Source organism: Scyliorhinus canicula, chromosome 10 (assembly GCF_902713615.1).
Source record: "Scyliorhinus canicula chromosome 10, sScyCan1.1, whole genome shotgun sequence".
Classification (NCBI taxonomy): Eukaryota; Metazoa; Chordata; class Chondrichthyes; order Carcharhiniformes; family Scyliorhinidae; genus Scyliorhinus; species Scyliorhinus canicula.
The window spans coordinates 132,559,476-132,579,951 of record NC_052155.1 but is presented as its reverse complement, the minus strand read 5'-3'; the positions used below and the strand labels follow the sequence as shown (position 1 = coordinate 132,579,951).

General features: G+C 46.7%; 1 protein-coding gene across 1 annotated transcript in view; it reads left to right on the top strand.

The window, feature by feature from the left end:
- The window catches only part of csmd3b (CUB and Sushi multiple domains 3b), a 2,394,280-nt gene that overhangs the window by 1,694,068 nt on the left and 679,736 nt on the right, over window positions 1-20,476 (top strand). The window contains exons 16-17 of the mRNA XM_038809755.1: window positions 128-231; window positions 19,646-19,758. Coding sequence (XP_038665683.1) covers window positions 128-231; window positions 19,646-19,758 — 217 coding nt within the window. The remainder of the gene's footprint in view (window positions 1-127; window positions 232-19,645; window positions 19,759-20,476) is intronic.

Below are 20,476 nucleotides of genomic sequence, written 5' to 3'. Positions count from 1 at the left end.
CTTAAAATGACAAGTGACAACCTTTTTAATATGAACCAAACATAGTCAATACAAATGACTGATACCTGTGCTTTTTGGAATTTCTCTGCTCAATGCTCTGTTGTTGTCTTATCTGTTCTAACAACAGGTGATCCAGATTGATTTTGAAGAATTTGACTTGGAGATAGGCTATGACACTCTTACAATCGGCGATGGAGGAGAAGTTGGTGACCCTATCACGGTGCTGCATGTGTAAGTGCATTATTAATCATCTGGTCAGTTACAGAGTCATCTGTGTTAAACAACAGTTTTAAATTGTTATTCTCATGAGAATGCCGTTCAAACCAATAAACACATTAGAACATAGAACATAGAACAGTACAGCACAGAACAGGCCCTTCGGCCCTCAATGTTGTGCCGAGCCATGATCACCCTACTCAAACCCACGTATCCACCCTATACCCGTAACCCAACAACCCCCCCCCCCCCCTTAACCTTACTTTTATTAGGACACTACGGGCAATTTAGCATGGCCAATCCACCTAACCCGCACATCTTTGGACTGTGGGAGGAAACCGGAGCACCCGGAGGAAACCCACGCACACGGGGAGGACGTGCAGACTCCACACAGACAGTGACCCAGCCGGGAATCGAACCTGGGACCCTGGAGCTGTGAAGCATTTATGCTAACCACTATGCTACCCTGCTGCCCCAAATACAACCTTTTTAATGGTAAATGCAAGGAGGTACCCCATGTCCAAATTTACAACTTGAAGAAAATTAAACCTGACCAAAAATATGGGTCTGATAAACTAAATTGAATATTATATAAAAATGCTTCATCTGAAAGGAAAAAAGGACGAGCCATGGTTTTGGGTTGGAGTCTTGTCAGAATTGAAAGGGAAGATAGGGAGACCCTTTCCAGGACTGACTAAAAGAAAAGATGGTCTATACAAGTAAAGTTATGATGTACTGTTTGATTAGCTTTATTTTTTTAATAGTGCTTTGAAAATTTGGATAGCTCTTTCAGCAACACTGTATGATATAGGGTGGTAGTGTGCTGTCTTTCAATGCTGAATTCCATTTGACTTAACAAAGAGTTGAAACTCTTTGGCTGTTAAGGCAGTACCATTGCCTGAGACAATCACCTAGGGCAGGCTGTGAATGCAAAGATTTGGTGCAGCTTGTCTACAGTGGCCGCAGCAGTGGTCGAACGCATACGCTGAACACCCAGTCATTTCGAATGGGCATTTACCTCAATCAAAGACATCATACCCAAAAAGGAATCTGCAAAGTCGGCATGGAGCCTCATCCATGGGTGCCCCAGCTATTTCCAAGGGTGCAAACCTGTTGCAGGCTGAGGTTAACGTTGAGACTGCGCTGCTCGCATTGATTTGCCATACTTTTGATGTCCTTGTTGATCCCTGGCCACCAAAGGTAATTCCTGGCCAGCATCTTCATCTTCGACTGACCAGAATGACTGCTGTGCAATTCTTGGAGGACAGGCTGCCACCCTGGGGGTAGCGCTATCACCCTGCAATGGCACGGGAGTAACTCGTCCTCACAAGTGATTCTGTCCCTGTATTGCATATAGGATCTAATCTGTTCTGATTTCTCAAAATATTAGGAATGAGAACCATCCTTTTAACTTTTGACAACACAGGGTCTCTGTTGGTCCATGTCCTAATTGGGGGGGGGGGAATGAAATAGGTAGAGTACCAAGAAAATTCAGAGCCAGGACAATCTCTTGTGGAGTGGGAGGCTCAGATATTGTTTGTGATAGTGGAAGCCTTCTCAAAACATCCACTTTTGATATCTGGGTTCCCGGTTTATGCTGAAAGGCATATGAATAGGCAGCCAAGAGCAGTGCCCATCTCTGCACTCAGGCAGAAGCTATTGGTGGGACGGGTTAAAACATGACATGTGGTCCGAGATGATGGTGAAGTGCCAGCCATAAACATATTGTTGGAAATTTTTTACACCATTAATGAAGGCCTGACTTTCTTTGTCGATCTGGGAGTATTTGCTCTCTGCATCCAACAGTGTTCTGACTGAAGGAGATGGGTCTTTCCACACCATCTTCTATTTTGTGTGGGTACTGCACCAATGCCATAAAGTGATGCATCGCACGTGGCTATGAAGGATTTATCTGGGTTGAAATGGACCAGCAAGGCCAATGAATGTTGGGTCTGTTTGACCTGATCAAAAGACCTCCTCTGGGAATCTTCCCACTTTCAACGTTGGTGCTTCTTCTTCTACAGTTTATGCAGGGCTGCCAAAATGGTAGACATGTTGGGTAAAAAGTGGCCGTAATAACTGACCATCGCTAAAATGGACTTCAATTCCGAAGTGTTCCCTGGTTCCAGTACTCCTTTTATTGCCTCTATCTTATTTTCAAGTGGGTGCAATTCCTTCGTATCATCTCTGAAACCTTATATGTGGCCTCATCAACAACATCGCTACTTCCTATGGAAGCTAAAGAAATTCGGCATGTCTGCATCGACTGTCACAAACTTCTACAGATGTGCCATAGAGGGCATCCTATCTGGCTGCATCACATACTGGTATGGCAACTGGTCGGCGCAAGATCGCAAGAAACTGCAGAGTGTGGTGAACTGAGACCAACGCATCACACAAGCTTGCCATCCTCCCATTGATTTTGTCTAAACCTCCCACTCAGGAAGGCAGACAGCATTGTCAGAGACTCCTCACACCCAGGTTTTTCCCTCTTCCAGACCCATCCATCAGGCAGAAGATACAGAAGTCTGAAGACCCGCACATACAGACATAGGAACGGCTTCTTCCCCCCAGCTACTAGACTCCTCAATGACTCTCCCTTGGACAGATCTGTTCCCTGTAAGAATACTATTCATGGTGCACTATGCTGTTCTTGTTTGGCCCTTGTTTCGCAATGTAACCAATCTCTATTTGTTGATGTACCATTGTCAATGTATTCTGTTGATTATTCTTTTGTTTACTATGTACGTACTGTGGACACTTGCTTGGCCGCAGGAAAATACTTTTCATTGTACATGTGGCAATAAATATTAATCAATCAATCTTCTCTCGCTCTCCCAAATACCAACTTCTTTAAACTTCTTGAGGACTTTTTCAAAATTTACAGTGTTCCTTTGGTGTTTCCCCCATCGCTAGACATCATCCAGATACATGATACAGATACAGAACCAGATACATTCGGGGCAGCAGGGTAGCATGGTGGTTAGCATAAATGCTTCACAGCTCCAGGGTCCCAGGTTCAATTCCCGGCTGGGTCTCTGTCTGTGTGGAGTCTGCACGTCCTCCCCCTGTGTGCGTGGGTTTCCTCCGGGTGCTCCGGTTTCCTCCCACAGTCCAAAGATGTGCGGGTTAGGTGGATTGGCCATGCTAAATTGCCCGTAGTGTCCTAATAAAAGTAAGGTTAAGGGGGGGGTTGTTGGGTTACGGGTATAGGGTGGATACGTGGGTTTGAATAGGGTGATCATGGCTCGGCACAACATTGAGCGCCGAAGGGCCTGTTCTGTGCTGTACTGTTCTATGTTCTATGTTCTATGATAACCTTCAGAATTCCCTGCAAAAGGCTCTCCATTGTGCACTGAAATATAGCACAGGCTGATAACATACCAAAAGGCAATCTTGTATATTGGAACAAGCATTTATGGTAACAACCTTTCTTGACACATCTTCAAGCTCAAGCTACTGGTAGACATGGCTTAAATCCAGTTTGATATATTTGAGACCTTCTGACAAATTGGGATATAATTTTTTTATCCTGGAGATAGGATATGTATCTACTTTGGCAGGCCTGTTCACCATCATCTACAGTGGGTAGCACCGTTGCTTCACAGCGACAGGGTCCCAGGTTTGATTCCGACTTGGATGATTGTCTGTGGGGAGTCTGCACATTCTCCCTGTGTCTCCTTGGGACGTGCTTGTGTCTTGTTAGGTGAATTGGACATTCTGAATTCTCCCTCTGTGTACCCGAACAGGTGCCGGAATGTGGTGACTAGGGGCTTTCCACAGTAACTTAATTTCAGTGTTAATGTAAGCCTACTTGTGACACTAATAAAGATTAATATTATTATTAAGATTTGAACTAAGCGGTCCGACTTCAACACTGGGGTGATCAATGCTGTCCATTCTGAAAATGGTGCTGGAGTATTAGCCCCCAGGTCTTTCAGATGCTTCAACTCCACCTCCATGCTTTGGAGTAGAGCATAATGCATGGTCTGGCAAGAAAAATGTTGGTGGTGTTGCTTCAGGCTCTACATAAATCTTTGCTTTCACTCTCTCTGCAAGAACCTTGTGGTATTTCTGTGGAAGCTCCTGTGAAACAGCATCATTGATGCTGAATATTTCGACCTAATTCAATGAGTTTCCTCAACCTATTCTGCCCGATGAAGTTTGCCATTTTTTCCCTTCACAAGGCTTAAAGGCAGCTGGAATGATATTGGTATTGATACCGTCCCCAATATCTTCAGTGCCTCTCCAGTATGGGGCGATGTACTGCTGAGAGTTACCTCGCTCAGCCCTCCCTGCAGATACCTTTTTTTAAAGAATATTTTTATTCATGGTATTTTCATAATTTTTGCCATACAAAGAAAACAATAACAAAGCTATCCCAACAATATAAAACTTAAAATATAGACTCGTAAATGAAAAGCGGAAAAACAAACAAGACCCCCCTCCTCCACCTGAGCATTCAATGGCAACCAACTCCCGAACGTGCATGATGAACAAACCCCAAGAATGGTAGAACCTCTCTTTTATCCCCCTCAGCTCAAACTGCACCGTCTCCACGGTCAAAACTTAAGCAGGTCCCCCGCCTTGCCAAGGCACAGGGCGGAGACGGTGACCTGCACTTCAACAATACTTGCCAAGGAACGATCAACAAGGCGAAGGCTAGAACATCAGTCCTTAACCTGCCTGCAACTCGAGCATGTCCGACTCCTCAAAAATGGCTTCCAGGGGATAAGGCTCCACATCCATATGCAACACCCCAAGATGGTGCGAAGTGCCTTCTTCCACTACCTTTCCAGCTTCGGGCAGGGTTAAAACATGTGAACTTGGTATGCAGGGCCCCTCCCACATCACTCACAGACATCCTCCACCCCCTCAAATGACCGGCTCATCCTTGATTTTGTGAGGTGCGCCCTATACACGACTATCAATTATTTCAGCCCCAACCTCACGCATGAGGTTGAGGCATTCACCCTTCGCAGCACCTCATACCACAATCCCTCTTCCATCGCCATCCTACCCCTCCCCCTCCAGCTTTTCCTCTCATTTCAACCTAACCCCTCCATGGACAGCCTATCTTCTTCTGGAATCCTCTCATAAATAGCCATTACCACCCCTTTCTCCAACACCCCCCCCCCCCCCCCCCCCACCCCCCTGCCAACAGTACCACCTTTAATAGCGAGGAGGCCGGCATTGTTGGACAAACCTTCCTTGCAAAATCTCAAATCTGCAGGTACCTAAACCCTTCCCCCTGCGTCAACCCGTACTTCTCAACCAGCTCCTTCAAGCTCCCAAATTATCCCCCAAGAAACAGATCCTTCATTTCCTTAATCCTCCTCTCCTCCCATCTCCGTAACCTCGCATCAATCACCCCAGGCTCGAACCCATGATTTCCTCTTATCAGCATCCCCCTGACCCGACTCCCAGCATAAAGTGCTGCCTAAACTGCCTCTAGATTTTCAAAGTGGCCACCACCAGCGGACTTCCCGAATATTTACCAGGTGCCGTCAGGAGCGGTGCCATTGCCAGTGCCCTCAAGCTTGATCCCCTCCATGAGCCCTCCTCCATCTTAATCCATTGGGAATTCCGGCCCCCTTAATGCAGCCCCACACCTTCTCCGCATTAGCCACCCAGTAATAGTACAGTAAGTTTGGGAGGTCTAGCCTCCCCGCCTGTTGCCCACTCTGCAAGACCACCCTCCTAACCCTGGCCACCTCCCCGTACCCGCCCCCCACAAATAAACGAGGTGACCAATTTGTCCACCTCTTTGAAGAAAGATTTTGGTCGAAAAACTGGCAAGCACTGAAATAGGAACAAAATCGCGGTAACACGTTCACTTTAACTGCCTGCACCTGACCCGTCAACAACAGTGGGAAGTTATCCCACACTGCCAATTCAGCCTTCACCCTCCCCACCAAACTAGTAAAAGTATACCTTCGGAGCCCACCTCAATCCCATGCCACCTGCACTCGCAAGTACCTAGAGTGGGTTGCCGCCATACAAAACGACAGCCCCCATACCAGCCCCCACTCCCGGCTGCGAAACCATAAAATATTCTCTCTTATCTAGGTTCAATTTATACTCCGAGACCAACCAAAATCTTTGGAGCAGCCTCATTATATTCCCCACCGACGTGCTCAGCTCTGACATGTACAGAAGCAGATTGTCAGCATATAAAGATACCCGATGCCCCCCCCCCCCCCACCTTTCACCTTGCCGATGGCCAAAGACTCTACAGCCAATGCAAGCACAAGGGGGGCATTGGACACCCCTGCCTTGTACCCTGATGCAGAGCAAAGTACCCCAAATTCATATAATTAGTGCAAACACTTGCCACTGGCTTCCTATACAGCAGCCGTACCTCGGCCCGATTCCAAATCTTTCTCAGACCGCCATGAAATAGCCCCACTTTACCTGATCAAATGCCGCCTCTGCATCCAGTGCCACCACCACCTCCATCTCCTTTCCCTCTGCTGGCGACATGATGACATTTGAGAATCTTCTCACAGCTGCCTTGCATTCATAAACGCCGTCTGATCCTCTCCTATCACCTTCGGGAGACACCCCAACAACCTTGCCGCCAGCACCTTTGCCAATATCCTGGCATCAACATTCAGTAGGGATATGGGCCTACATGACCCACACTCTGCCGGGTCCTTATCCTGCTTTAAAACAGGGAAATCAAAGCCTGTCCAACGTCTGTGGCAAGACCCCCCCCCCATCGCCTCCTCAAACTGCCCCACCATCAGCGGCGCCAGCTTGTCCTTAAACTCCTTATAATATTCCATTGGGAATCTATACTGTCCCACCGCCTTCCCTGACTGCATCCTCCTAATTGCCCCCTTTACTTCCTGCCCCCCCACGGGCCCCTCCAGTCCTGCCCTGTCCTCCTCCCCCAACCTCAGCTACTCAGGAACTCCCTCAACTCTTGCTCCTTTCCCGGTGGCTCCGACCTGTACAACTTCTCATAGAACTCCTCAAAAACTTTGTTGATCTGCTCCGGGGCCACAACTAGTTTCCCCATCTGATCTGCACTGGACTATCTCCCTCGCCGCCACCTCTATCCAGAGCTGGCTAGCCAACAGATGCCCTGCCTTTTCCCCATGTTCATCGACTCCCCCCCTCACCCTTCTCAACTGGTGCACCACTTTCCCTGTGGACAACCGGTCAAACTTTGCCTGAAGCTCCTTCTTCCTGGCCAAAAGGGCCAGACCCGGGTCCCCCGGGTTCCTCCTATCCACCTCCAGCATCTCCTCTATCAATATTTAGTGCTCCTCTCTTTCCTCCTTGTCCACCATAGCCTTAAATTAGATCACCCCCCCCCCCCCCCCCCCACACTACTGCCAGACCACCGACTGTGAAACTTCCCCCATGCAATTAAATCTCACATATTCCTCGATCGCCTTTCAAATCTTATCGCAAAACCTCTGGTTCCGTAACAACCCCACATGCATTCTCCATCCCGGTCTCTGGGCCACCCCGTTCTCCAAGACCACATCTACCCATGGTCTGAAATCAATATCTCTGTATACTCCAACCCTTTGACCCTGGCCAAAACCACCTTCCCCACCATTAAGAAGTCTATTCTCGAGGACACTCGGGGAGAAAAATGAATAATCCCCCTCCCTCAGGTGCAGGAACTCCGCGGATCCACTCCTCCCATCTCTCTCTTTAGCGCAGCTAGCACCTTCGCCCCTCCCACCCCCCGGACTGAGCCAGCCAGCGCAGCTGAAACCTGTCCACTTTCGACTCTTGCACCATATTTCAATTCCCCAACCACCCCCCACTATTAACTCATGGGTGTCCAAATCCGGGATGGCACCCAGTACCCTTTTCACAAATCCTGCGTTGTCCAACTTGGGGCAACATAGCTTCGCCAGCGCCACCAACCTCTCGTCTAACGCCCCCATGATAATCATATGCCTACTCCCTGGTCCGCCACCACTTTCTCCATCTGAAACCTCATCTTCTTGCCCGCCAATACTGCTACCCCCCACAAGCCCTGCTATCCAAGCCCAAATGGAATACTGACTCACCCAGCCCTTTTTGAGCCTCACTTGATCCTCCATCCTCAGGTGGGTCTTCTGCAGCATCACCACGTCGGCCTTTAGGGGGTGTGCAAACACCCTCACCTTTTTCACTGGTCCCCCCAACCCCTTCACGTTCCACATTACTATTCTGACTGGGGGTCTCTCACCACCCAGCCCCTCCTATCCGCCATCGTCGACATCCTGGGTCCTGCCCACTGGGCCTAACCCACCCCGTTGTTTTGTTGCTGTTGAACGCCTCCCTCCCCCTGTCTCTCTCTTCCAGAATTCCCCCATTCACTTCCTCTTGAAAACACCTCTCCCAGTATTGATCCCATCCCCCCCCCCATTTAGCTCACCAAGCTAAATCGCTGGCTTTTAAAGCAGACCAAGCAGGCCAGCAGCACGGTTCGATTCCCGTACCAGCCTCCCCGGACAGGCGCCGGAATGTGGCGACTAGGGGCTTTTCACAGTAACTTCATTGAAGCCTACTCGTGACAATAAGCGATTTTCATTTCATTTCATTTTTCATTTCACACGTCCCAGTCCCATCAAACCCTGTTCGACTAGTTTCCAATGACTGCGGCACCTTCCACACCACATGCCAGTTCACTATCCAATCCTTGCTTGTTAGTGTGGGAGCCCCTGCTCAGCCCCCCCCCCCCCCCCCCCACACCTTCTCCCAATCCCATGACCCAGCCCTTGAAAATGAGGACAAACAAATAAAAACCAATGCAAAAAACTGCAACCCAGAAAACCGCCATAACCCCAAAGTTGGATATTGTCCAACCCACTGTATCCGATAGCAGAGGGTACACTACCCTTCCCCATCAACTCCATTACATACAGAACAAATGAACACCCTGAGACAAGAAATAAGGCTGTATACAGCATTTCAACCCCGTTCCCTCTGCCCAGAAACAAACCTCAGCCCCTCACATTTTAACCCCAGTCCTTTACCTTTCACGAATGCCTCCACCACCTCCACCATCTCAAAGTAGAAGGCTCTCAAATTTTAGGTCACCCTCTGCTTCGTCGGGTAGACCACGCCAAATGTCACACCATTACTGTAGAATGCCACCTTCACTCGACCGAAGGCCTCCCACCTTCTCGCCAGCTTTGCAGTTAAGTCTAGGTATATTCGAATAACAGCTCCTTCCCACTGCATCTCACACCTTTGTTTCGCCCAACTCGGGACCTTCTCCTGAACATGGAATTTCTGGAAACAAATTTTGACCGCCCTTGGCGGCTCATTTGTCTTCGGCTTGGGCATGAGCGACCAATGAACCCTGCCCAATTCATACCGGCAGGGTTCCTCCGCCCCCTCCTCCACCAACAACTCCGCCAACATCTTCGGAAAGTACTCAGTCAGCCTGGGGCCCTCCACCCCCACAGGCAAGCCCACAATTCTTACATTCTGCCACCTCGACCTGTTCTCCAGGTCCTCCACCTTGGCTCTGAGTCCTTTGTTGGCCTCCACCACCCTCCACAGCTCCTCACCCATCGAGGTGAACTGGTCACTATGTTGCAACAGAGCTTCCTCAATTACCTTCAACTTATCTCCTTGCTCCTGTACCTTGGCCGATGTCTTTAACACTGCCTCCTCCACCAACTCTTTCATCGCAGCCATCATCTCCTTACACATCACCTCCATGTGCTTGGAATACTGCCTCTCAAACTCCCCAGCCACCACCTCAGTCAGAGTCTTTACAGTGAAGGGCACGGCCCCACCCAGCGACCCAGCCTCCGCCATTTTTCCTGTTGCCGGGCTGAACCGTTCACTCGCGACAAACTTTCACTCACCCCCTTCTTCCCAGCGGATTTTTTCTGGGTCTTCGACATTGCCCTGCTTCGTTATGTCTTCCTGCACCAGCTTATCCAAAAACTGCACCTGGAACTGGGCATTAAACTCCAAAAATCAGAGTCTCAAGCAGGAGCCACCCAACTTCCACCTACCTGCTTCCACCAGAAGTCCGACTCCCCCCAGCAGATGCCTAAATATTTGTTCACTCAGTACTGTCGTAGCTACCCTGTATCAAACTCCATTTTAAGTGGATGGCCGTTAACGACAAGGACAATCTCATTAGGGGGGTTGTTTTACTTAATCTCACCAGGTTAAGCGTGTATACTTCAGATTTTTCTTCAGGGTCTTCCTCGAACTTGTTCACTGGAGTTGCCATCGAATTTGGGAACTTATTGTAGACTGTTTGACTCTGCATCTGGTTTATCGACAACCTTCCTATAACATCTGAAACAGCTGAATCCTTAGACTTGCACCTGTCTTTGGAATGCTCTCCCACAATGGTAACAAATCTCTAAACCTTGTGACTGCCGGCCACTTTTCTTCATTTATGATTCCGCTGCTCGCTCGCCTTGGGAACGATGAGTGGTGGCTTCTTCCCGCCATAACTGGTTCACCTTGCTCTGCACGTTTTGTAATTATAAAGCAATCTTCCCGGCGCTTTCAGTGGCTTGAGCCAACCCAACCAATAGCTTTGTCCAAGGATATTCTGCCAGGAACATTTTTGAATATTTAAGTTGTTGATCCCACAGATCAATCAGTCATGCAGCATGTCACTGAGAGAAGTACCAAATTCACAATGCTGCAACATTTTTGGAAGTCTGACTACAAAAGTGGTTACTGTTTCTCCAGGACCTCTAATAGCTGTATAAAATTTGTAGCACTGCATAATGATGGAGAGTCGGGGATTGTAATGGTCCCTCACTAGTTGCACCAATTGATCAAAGCACTTGGAGTTCGGAGCCTCCAGAGATGTTACGCTTGTCATAAGATTATATGTTTATGGGCAGCAAACTACTTTCTGTTCGTCTTCTGCCATGATTTCATTGGTAGCAAAAAAGCATTGTCACCTTTTCACATACTGGCCCCAACTTTCAACCTCTGGATCAAATGGTTCAATTTTCCCAAATGGTTGGATAATTATTTGATTGCTGATGATTTTGTACCTTTTCAGGTCCCTGAGCGGCCATTTTCCCCCACCCTCCCTTCCAATTTTCAATGAGTTTCCTTCGACTGGATTGATTTAATCTCGTCACCAATGTTGTATTACTGAGGCAAGCGATGAGGCAATGCTTAATCACAACAGTGCTTTATTTAACTGAGGAGAACTACGTACTTGGAGCAATACAACTTCTACATGAGCCTTGTTCACATGACTCCGAGCCTAACTCTGACCAAATACCAACTGCCAGATCCGTGCCCAAATACCTGATAGTTCACGTCCTCTGTCCAAATGGGCTCAGGGCCTGTCACTTGGTCTGCAAAGTATCACCCGTTAAAGGGGCCACACATAACCATAAACATGTGTTTTGAAAACCAAAAAGCTTTTGGACTTGAAGAAAAAATCTAGTTGTCAGTGAAATAGCGAGAACAATTGACTGAAAACACAATGAGAAACAAAGGCATGAAACTGCTTGGGAAATTGAAACTAACCCCAAACGAAACACTTCTCTGAAAGACTGGATGTAAGATTTCCTACTCCACTGCCAGACACCCTGGAATTGTTGAGGAAACGATTCCAAAAGTTTGTATCCATTTGTTTGCTTTGTTAGGCATGTATATTCACACAGACTGGAACGTGATTAGAAAAACTGATTGAAAGAAAAAATACTGCTATCAAGGGAAATCAGTAGAAATACATTAATTAGCAGGGTGCTTCCATGCATTAGCAAAATACAAGATTGAGTGTGAACAAACTGACAAAGGTTATTTTAAACTTTGCTGCCTGGACAGTGAATTGGAGGAGTGGATCACCTACACACTCTAGAAAAAGCCAGATTTCTGGCACTGGTTATTACTGAGCACTGCAAAAGACTGACATTCTGTATGATCTGTGAAATTTAAAATAGCCCTCTTTCGCTACCCTGGGCAAGTGTGCAATCAATTCCAGCCCCACATGCCGTGGAGTCACAACACAAGTGAATTAATCAATAACACTTAATAAAATTCCAAAAACCTTTGGCCCTTGGCTGCCCAACATTTACTGTCACCAGATTTGTAAGTTGAAACGTAATTACTGTTTATTTATAACAAAATTAATGGTGAAATAGGCAGCAGGTTCTGTTGGTTAAATATTAATAAGTACAATATATATATATATATATGTATATATAATATATACAAACACATGGGGGGGGAAGGGAAAAAGAAATGTAAATGAATGAGAATAAAGTCTTTACTTCAGATGATGGGTCCTTGCACCAGGCACAAGGCACGCTGGTTAAACCTCTAGTTTACAGACTGTGACGATCTTCGTTGTAGGTTAGAAATGTATTACTCACAGCATTTCCTGGAGATGACCCTTGGTTTCATATCAGATTTTGCTTCTAGTTTGTGGTTTATTTCCAGGACGCTCTCTGGACAGTGGACTAAACAGCTGGCTTGTAATGCAGAACAAGGCCAGCAGCGTGGGTTCAATTCCTGTACCGGCCTCCCCGAACAGGTGTCGAACAGTAACTTAATTGAAGCCTACTTGTGACAATAAGATATTATTATTATTATTCCTTGAGACACTCCATCTCATATCAACCTTTGCCTTCTATAGTGGTTTGACCTCAACCTTTCCCAGTTCCAAGTGAACGGCACCCACACTTACTGGAGCGAGATGGCTAGTTTCTTCAGCCGTGCCTGTCGCAAGATCACCACAGATGGGACGGGGACCATTGACCTCGAGCGGGAATTTCCAGTTTCCATATGGGCGCAGCTAAAGAATCCCACCCATTGAGTCCTCACAGTAGCTGTATTGAGAGAGTTTAGCTGGATCTTTTGCAAGAGGAATAGTTTGAATCCTCACCCAGACTGCAGAATCAAAAATGAAACTAAAATGGAATCCTGTGGCTTTGAGAAACATTCCAAGTGGAATCAGATCCAATCAGATCTGTTACTGGGCAGAGCACAGCCTTTTGGGCCCATTCATTGGCTACCCAGCCACATCAATCAATTTGGCCATCATTGGTCAGTCCAAAAAGTGAAGGTATTTACGAATGAGAGGGGCCATATTGTTGGAGAAGACCGTGTGAAACATACTGGTAAGCTCGAGGAGATACTTGTTAGGAAGGAAGGTGTGTTGGGCATTTTGAAAAACTTGAGGATAGACAAGTCCCCTGGGCCTGACGGGATATATCCAAGGATTCTATGGGAAGCAAGAGATGAAATTGCAGAGCCGTTGGCAATGATCTTCTCGTCCTCGCAGTCAACAGGGGTGGTACCAGGGGATTGGAGAGTGGCGAATGTCGTGCCCCTGTTCAAAAAAGGGAACAGGGATAACCTGGGAATTACAGGCCAGTTATTCTTATTTCGGTGGTCGGCAAACTAATGGAAAGGGTACTGAGGGATAGGATTTCTGAGCATCTGGAAAGACACTGCTTGATTAGGGATAGTTAGCACGGATTTGTGAGGGGTAGGTCTTGCCTCACAAGTCTTATTGAATTCTTTGAGAAGGTGTCCAAGCACGTGGATGAAGGTAAAGCAGTGGATGTGGTGTACATGGATTTTAGTAAGGCATTTAACGTAGACATAGAACATACAGAGCAGAAAGAGGCCACTCGGCCCATCGAGTCTGCACCGACCCACTTAAGCCCTCACCTCCACCCTATCCCTGTAACCCAATAACCCCTCCTAACCTTTTTGGACACTAAGGGCAATTTAGTGTGGCCAATCTACCTAACCTGCACGTCTTTGGACTGTGGGAGAAAACCGGAGCACCTGGAGGAAACCGAAGCAGACACAGGGAGACCGTGCAGACTCTGCACAGACAGTGACCCAGCAGGGTGGGCTTATGCAGAAAGTAAGGACGCATGGGATAGTGGGAAATTTGGCCAGTTGGATAACAAACTGGCTAACCGATAGAAGTCAGAGAGTGGTGGTGGATGGCAAATATTCAGCCTGGAGCCCAGTTACCAGTGGTGTACTGCAGGGATCAGTTCTGGGTCCTCTGCTGTTTGTGATTTTCATTAATGACTTGGATGAGGGGGTTGAAGGGTGGGTCAGTAAATTTTCAGATGATACAAAGATTGGTGGAGTTGTGGATAGTGAGGAGGGCTGTTGTCGGATGCAAAGAGACATAGATAGGATGCAGAGCTGGGCTGAGAAGTGGCAGATGGAGTTTAACCCTGAAAAGTGTGAGGTTGTCCATTTTGGAAGAACAAATATGAATGCAGAATACAGGGTTAACGATAGGGTTCTTGGCAATGTGGAGGAGCAGAGAGATCTTGGGGTCTGTGTTCATAGATCTTTGAATGTTGCCACTCAAGTGGATAGTGCTGTGAAGAAGGCCTACGGCGTGCGAGCATTCATTAGCAGAGGGATTGAATTTAAGAGCCGTTAAGTGATGATGCAGCTGTACAAAACCTTGGTAAGGCCACATTTGGAGTACTGTGTGCAGTTCTGGTCACCTCATTTTAGGAAGGATGTGGAAGCTTTGGAAAAGGTGCAAAGGAGATTTACCAGGATGTTGCCTGGAATGGAGAGGAGGTCTTACGAGGAAAGGTTGAGGGTGCTCGACCTTTTCTCATTAGAACGGAGAAGAATGAGGGGTGACTTGATAGAGGTTTATAAGATGATCAGGGGAATAGATAGAGTAGACAGTCAGAGACTTTTTCCCCGGGTGGAACAAACCATGACAAGGGGACATAAATTTAAGGTGAGTGGTGGAAGATATAGGGGGATGTCAGAGGTAGGTTCTTTACCCAGAGAGTAGTGAGGACATGGAATGCACTGCCTGTGGAAGTAGTTGAGTCAGAAACATTAGGGACCTTCAAGCGGCTATTGGATAGGTAGATAGATTACGGTAGAATGATGGGGTGTAAATTAATTTGTTCTGATCTTGGACTAAGTTTGGCACAACGTCGTGGGCCGAAGGGCCTGTTCTGTACTGTATTTTTTCTCTGTTCTATCTTCTAAAACATCACAGCCTTCTGGATCTTCCTATTTGAATTAATGGTTCAGGTTGTTTTGCCTGATAGTCACAGGTCCATTAAACAATCATGGATCAAAAATGTAACAGTAAAAATCAAAGAAAGGGAAAATATGGGAATAAACCGGGACTAACAAGAACAAACGGAAAAAACCCTTCCACCGCAAATCTTCAAAATGACACAACATCTACACAGCAGAAGAAAGTGACAGTATCCAATTGAGATGAAAGTTTGGAGGAAAAGGCATTCAGATTGTGTTTCCTTCTCCCCAGTCAAGCGTGGGTTGTGCATCTCTTATTTTCCACTGGCTATCTGAGAAAAGGATTCAACATATCCAATTATTTTCTGAACTTGTCATCTCTGGCTACATCGTGTTTCTGAGAAACCTTAATACCACAAGACTGAGCTGGTGCTGGTGATAGAGCAGCCCAGAGTCCAGTAAATGGAAGTTGATCAGCTTACTACTATATGTGGCACAGCCCGCACAACGTAACTTGCGTGTAAGTGGGCTATTGTGGACCAGGCATGCATGTTAAGCATGCAGAGAGGACAGATCCTGATGCCACTCAGTATCTTGCGCTGATTTGATTCTCAGACTGACAATTTGGACCTCTGAGGTTCTGTTGGTAACTCTCCCTTAAACATTTCCAACTGTACATGTGTACAGCTGCACACTATCTCGCCTCCTCCCTTCTGCCACTAGCTCTGCTAAAGGGACATTCTGGAGAGGTGCTGTTGATTTTCTTTTCCTGTCACAGGGTTCATGAAAGTACTGTGTGCTCTCGTGTTGGAGTTCTGAAAAGTTGTTGGAGTCCAAAATAACCAGAATTTTCCATCAAGTTCAGTGGCATTTGAAGGTCCGTCAGCCTAAAGTTTGCGATCACTCATGGGGTCTGCAGTTGCAGTGTTTCATGAACTGCAGTGCAACAGGGAAAGGAACACAGAGAGCAGAGTGAGGAGGAGGGTTGATGATAGAAAGCTATAACCCCTGGGATTATTCTCCAGGGTCTCTAGCCTCTGGTTGAATTCTCAATGGTCTGATGTTCGCACACACGGGGAGGGTGTGCAGACTCCACACAGACAGTGACCCAGCCGGGAATCGAACCTGGGACCCTGGAGCTGTGAAGCATTTATGCTAACCACCATGCTACCGTGCTGCCCCTATGATAGGAATCATAGAATTTACAGTGCAGAAAGAGGCCATTCGGCACATCGAGTCCGCACCAGCACTTGGAAAGCGCGCCCTACCCAAGCGCATAGCACATCCCTGTAACCCATCTAACCTTTTGGACACTTTTTAGCATAGCCAATCCACCTTACCTGCACATCTTTGGACTGTGGGAGGAAACCGGAGCACCCGGAGGATACCACGCAGACATGGAGAGAACATGCAGACTCTGCTCAGACAGTGACCCAAGCCGGGAATCAAACCCAGGACCCTGGAGCTGTGAAGTGACAGTGCTAACCATTGTGTTACCATGCCACCCCTGGAAGACGTGGAAGACATTAAATGCCAAAGGACTTGCTGAGTCAAAGGGAGTAAGAATGGGACATGTAAACAACTCAATATGTGCCTGAACAAAGTGTGAATGACAGAATAACTACTATCCAAAAGCAAAAAATAAGGGAAAAACATGATGCAGAATGAAAAATGCAAAGAAAGGAAATAAAATGGGACCAGAGATTATGGTCTGAAATTATTGAATTCAATAATGGAATGCTATCCTTCATTACAAGAGGAATTAAACATATGGTAGCATGGTGGCACAGTGGTTAGCACTGTTGTGTCACAGCGCCATGGACATGGATTTGATTCCGACCTCCGGTTACTGTCTGTGCAGAGATTGTACATTCTCCCCGTGTCTGCGTGGGTTTCCTCCAGGTGTTCCAGTTTCCTCCCCAGTCCAAAAATGTACAGGTTAGGTGGATTGGCCATGCTAAATTGCCCCTTGGGACAGGGTTGCAGGATTAGGGCAGGGGATTGGGCCTTGTTAGGGTGATCTTTTGAAGGTTCGCTGCAGACTTGATGGCTGAAGGCATCCTTCTGCACGTTAGGCATTCTATGATTCTATAATAAAAGTAAGAATATTATGCTTCAGTCTTTCAGGGCATTGGTGAGACATCCTCTCAAATACGGTGTACTGATTGTCGTCTTTAAGATCCTGAATGGTCTTGATAAGGTGGACGTGGAAAGGATAGTTCATATCATAGAATCACAGAATTTACAGTTCAGAAGGAGGCCATTTGGCCCATCGAGTCTGCACCAGCCCATGGAAAGAGAACCCAACATAAGCCCACACCTCAACCCTATCCCCACACCTCCTCCTGTAACCCCACCTATCCTTTTTTGGACACTAAGGGCAATTTAGCATAGCCAATCCACCTAACCGGCACATCTTTGGACTGTGCGAGGAAACCAGAGCACCCGGAGGAAACCCACGCAAACACTGGGAGAACGTGCAGACTCTGCACAGTCAGTGACGCATGCCAGGAATCGAACCTGGGACCCTGGAGCTGCGAAGCAACTGTGCTAACCACTAATTTTGTGGGTGAGTCCAAAGCTTAGAGGGCACTGTTATAAAAAGAGGGGTCATCCTTTTAGGACAGAGATGAGAATTATTTTTCTCTCGAGGTTTATGCTACCTTGGAACTCAGAAGGCCGTGGAGGTAGGGTAATTAAATACTTTTAAAGCGGAGGTAGATAGATTCTTGTTAGGCAAGCGAATCAAAGATTATTGGCGGTAGATGGGAATGTGAGACTTGAAACAGAAACAGATCAGCCTTGACCTTATCAAATGTCGGAGCAGGGGCCAAATTGCCTACTTCTCCTATTTTGTATGTTTATAGGAACAGGATCACCTCTTTCGACTAGATACTTTGCAGCCTTCTGGAATCTGTATTGAGTTCAATAATTTCATACCATAATCTTTGCCCCGTTTCCTTTCTCATTGCATGTTTTGGTCTGAATTTTTTTGTTTTTATTTTTACTTTTGGATGGCGGCTGTCCATTATTCTGCCATTCACACCTTCTCTGGGCATATCTTTTGGGGCTTTATTTGTCCAATTACTGCTCCCTTTGTACCTTTTGTATCTGCACAGGCAACTCTTTTGACATTTAATGTCTTGCGATTTCTGCCCGATCACAGGCCATTATTTTTGTTCTTTTCTCCCACACTTCCCTAATCTGATGAATTTAAAATCAATTGCATCTCAAACTTTTCCCAGTTATAATGAAAGGTCATCAACATAACTCATTTCACTCAGGGGCTGGTTTAGCTCACAGGGGCTGGTTTAGCTCACTGGGCTAAATCGCTGGCTTTTAAAGCAGACCAAGCAGGCCAGCAGCACGGTTCAATTCCCGTATCAGCCTCCTCGAACAGGCGCCGGAATGTGGCGACTAGGGGCTTTTCACAGTAACTTCATTGAAGCCTACTCGTGACAATAAGCGATTTTCATTTTTCATTTCATTTCATTTCTCTCTCTCCATATGCTGCCAGCCTGGTTGAGTATTTTCAGCATTTTTGATTATATTTCTACCGACCCTTGTTTTCATGTTACTCTTGGATGCTTCTTATCCAGAGGGAGTAGAGCAACAACACAGTAAAGAAAGGAAAGTGATTGCTGATCTAATAGCTGATGGCTGATGTCTTCCGTTACACACTTACAAATGCAGGACCACGTTTTAGAACCGTATGGCTTAAATGCATTACCCTGGATTTTCTGGCCCTCCGCCACGTATGTGATAAGCCTTTGGCTGGTCCGGCCAAAGTCTACGGGCTATGGAATGGCTCGCCTGCCCTGCTGCTGGGGAGTCCGTCACAGGGGTTGGACTTTAGGACCGGAAGATCCTGCCAGTGGGGGGAGCCTAAAAACCCTACCTATCATTGTCAAACCAAATGCATATGTAGATGTATGTGAATTGGCTGCAATTACCATTCCAAGCCCACCACCAAACACCACCATGGTCAAATACATCCAAGAATTTCCCAAGTTAACAAATAAAGATTGACTGATTAAACGAGATTCTAGAAAGTGGGTACAAATTGCATTGCAAACTTTCAAGAGAGGAGGGATAAGAGGCAGCAGTGGGAAAACAATATTAAAAACGTGTCACATTTTGAGGTTTACTTGATATAGATAAACAGCTTGATCTTCATTATTATTGTTGTAACCTTGTCTCAATGCCTTGATAATTTGGATATTAACAGAGTCACAACCTGACAGTATTCTGCTGTACTGGGATGTTACAGAAATTACATAGTTGACTTTTCATGAATGTATGCTTCACTAGCTCCTTCATTGTAATTAGGTACAGATGGGGTTAAGAGCTAAAATATTGTAATGCCATGGTGTTTTAGGTTCAACGAATCCTTATTTTGAAAAAATGGGCACTTTGGAAATTGACCATGTGTAAGTTGACAGACAGTTAAACAGATGCTTTGCTTTCTTTTTGTTATTGGCTGCAGGTTGACGGGTAGCTTTGTCCCAGACCTGATTGTAAGCAAAAGCAGTCAGATGTGGTTACACCTGCAAACAGATGAAAGCATTGGATCCATTGGCTTCAAGATAAATTACAAAGGTAGGTGATGAAAAAGCATTCAGTGTTACGTATGTATATGGTGGGACAGCTTTGTTATTCATTTCTTCAAATGCCATTAACTCTCGGCCTAATGTTGAAAGCATAATCTGAATTCTACATCCTGATAGTTGGAACAATTCAGTGTGAACTGAATTGCAATTTGCAGAGACTAAGTGTGTCATGTGTCTCACATAAAAACCCATGACTGAAATCCAACATTGAAAGAAGGAAAACGTAGATGGTATTGCAATCCACCCCTTTGCGCACTGCATATATGGCATGGTAAGAAAATATAGGCATGCTTAGAAATTGTAAATTCAAAGACATTACAGTTGAGTGTTTAAGATATCAGGATTTAATCACCCTTAAAACTCCAATGAAGTAAAATTCATCTCTACAAATCTCTTCAATCTTACCGTACAAAAACTGTTAAAGGTCACTGACTTCAAGGACAAGGGGCAGGATTCTCCGACCCCCCCGGGGGGTATGGGCCCGGCGTCAATCCCGCCCCTGCCGTGTCCCGAATTCTCTGCCCCCCGAGATTCGGCGGGGGCGGGAATCGCGCCGCGACGGTCGGCGGGCCCCCCGCACCAGTCGGCGGGCCCCCTGCGGCGATTCTCCGGCCTGTGATGGGCCAAAGTCCCGCCGCTGACAGGCCTCTCCCGCCGGCGTGGATTAAACCACCTACCTGACCAGCGGGACTGGCAGCACAGGTGGG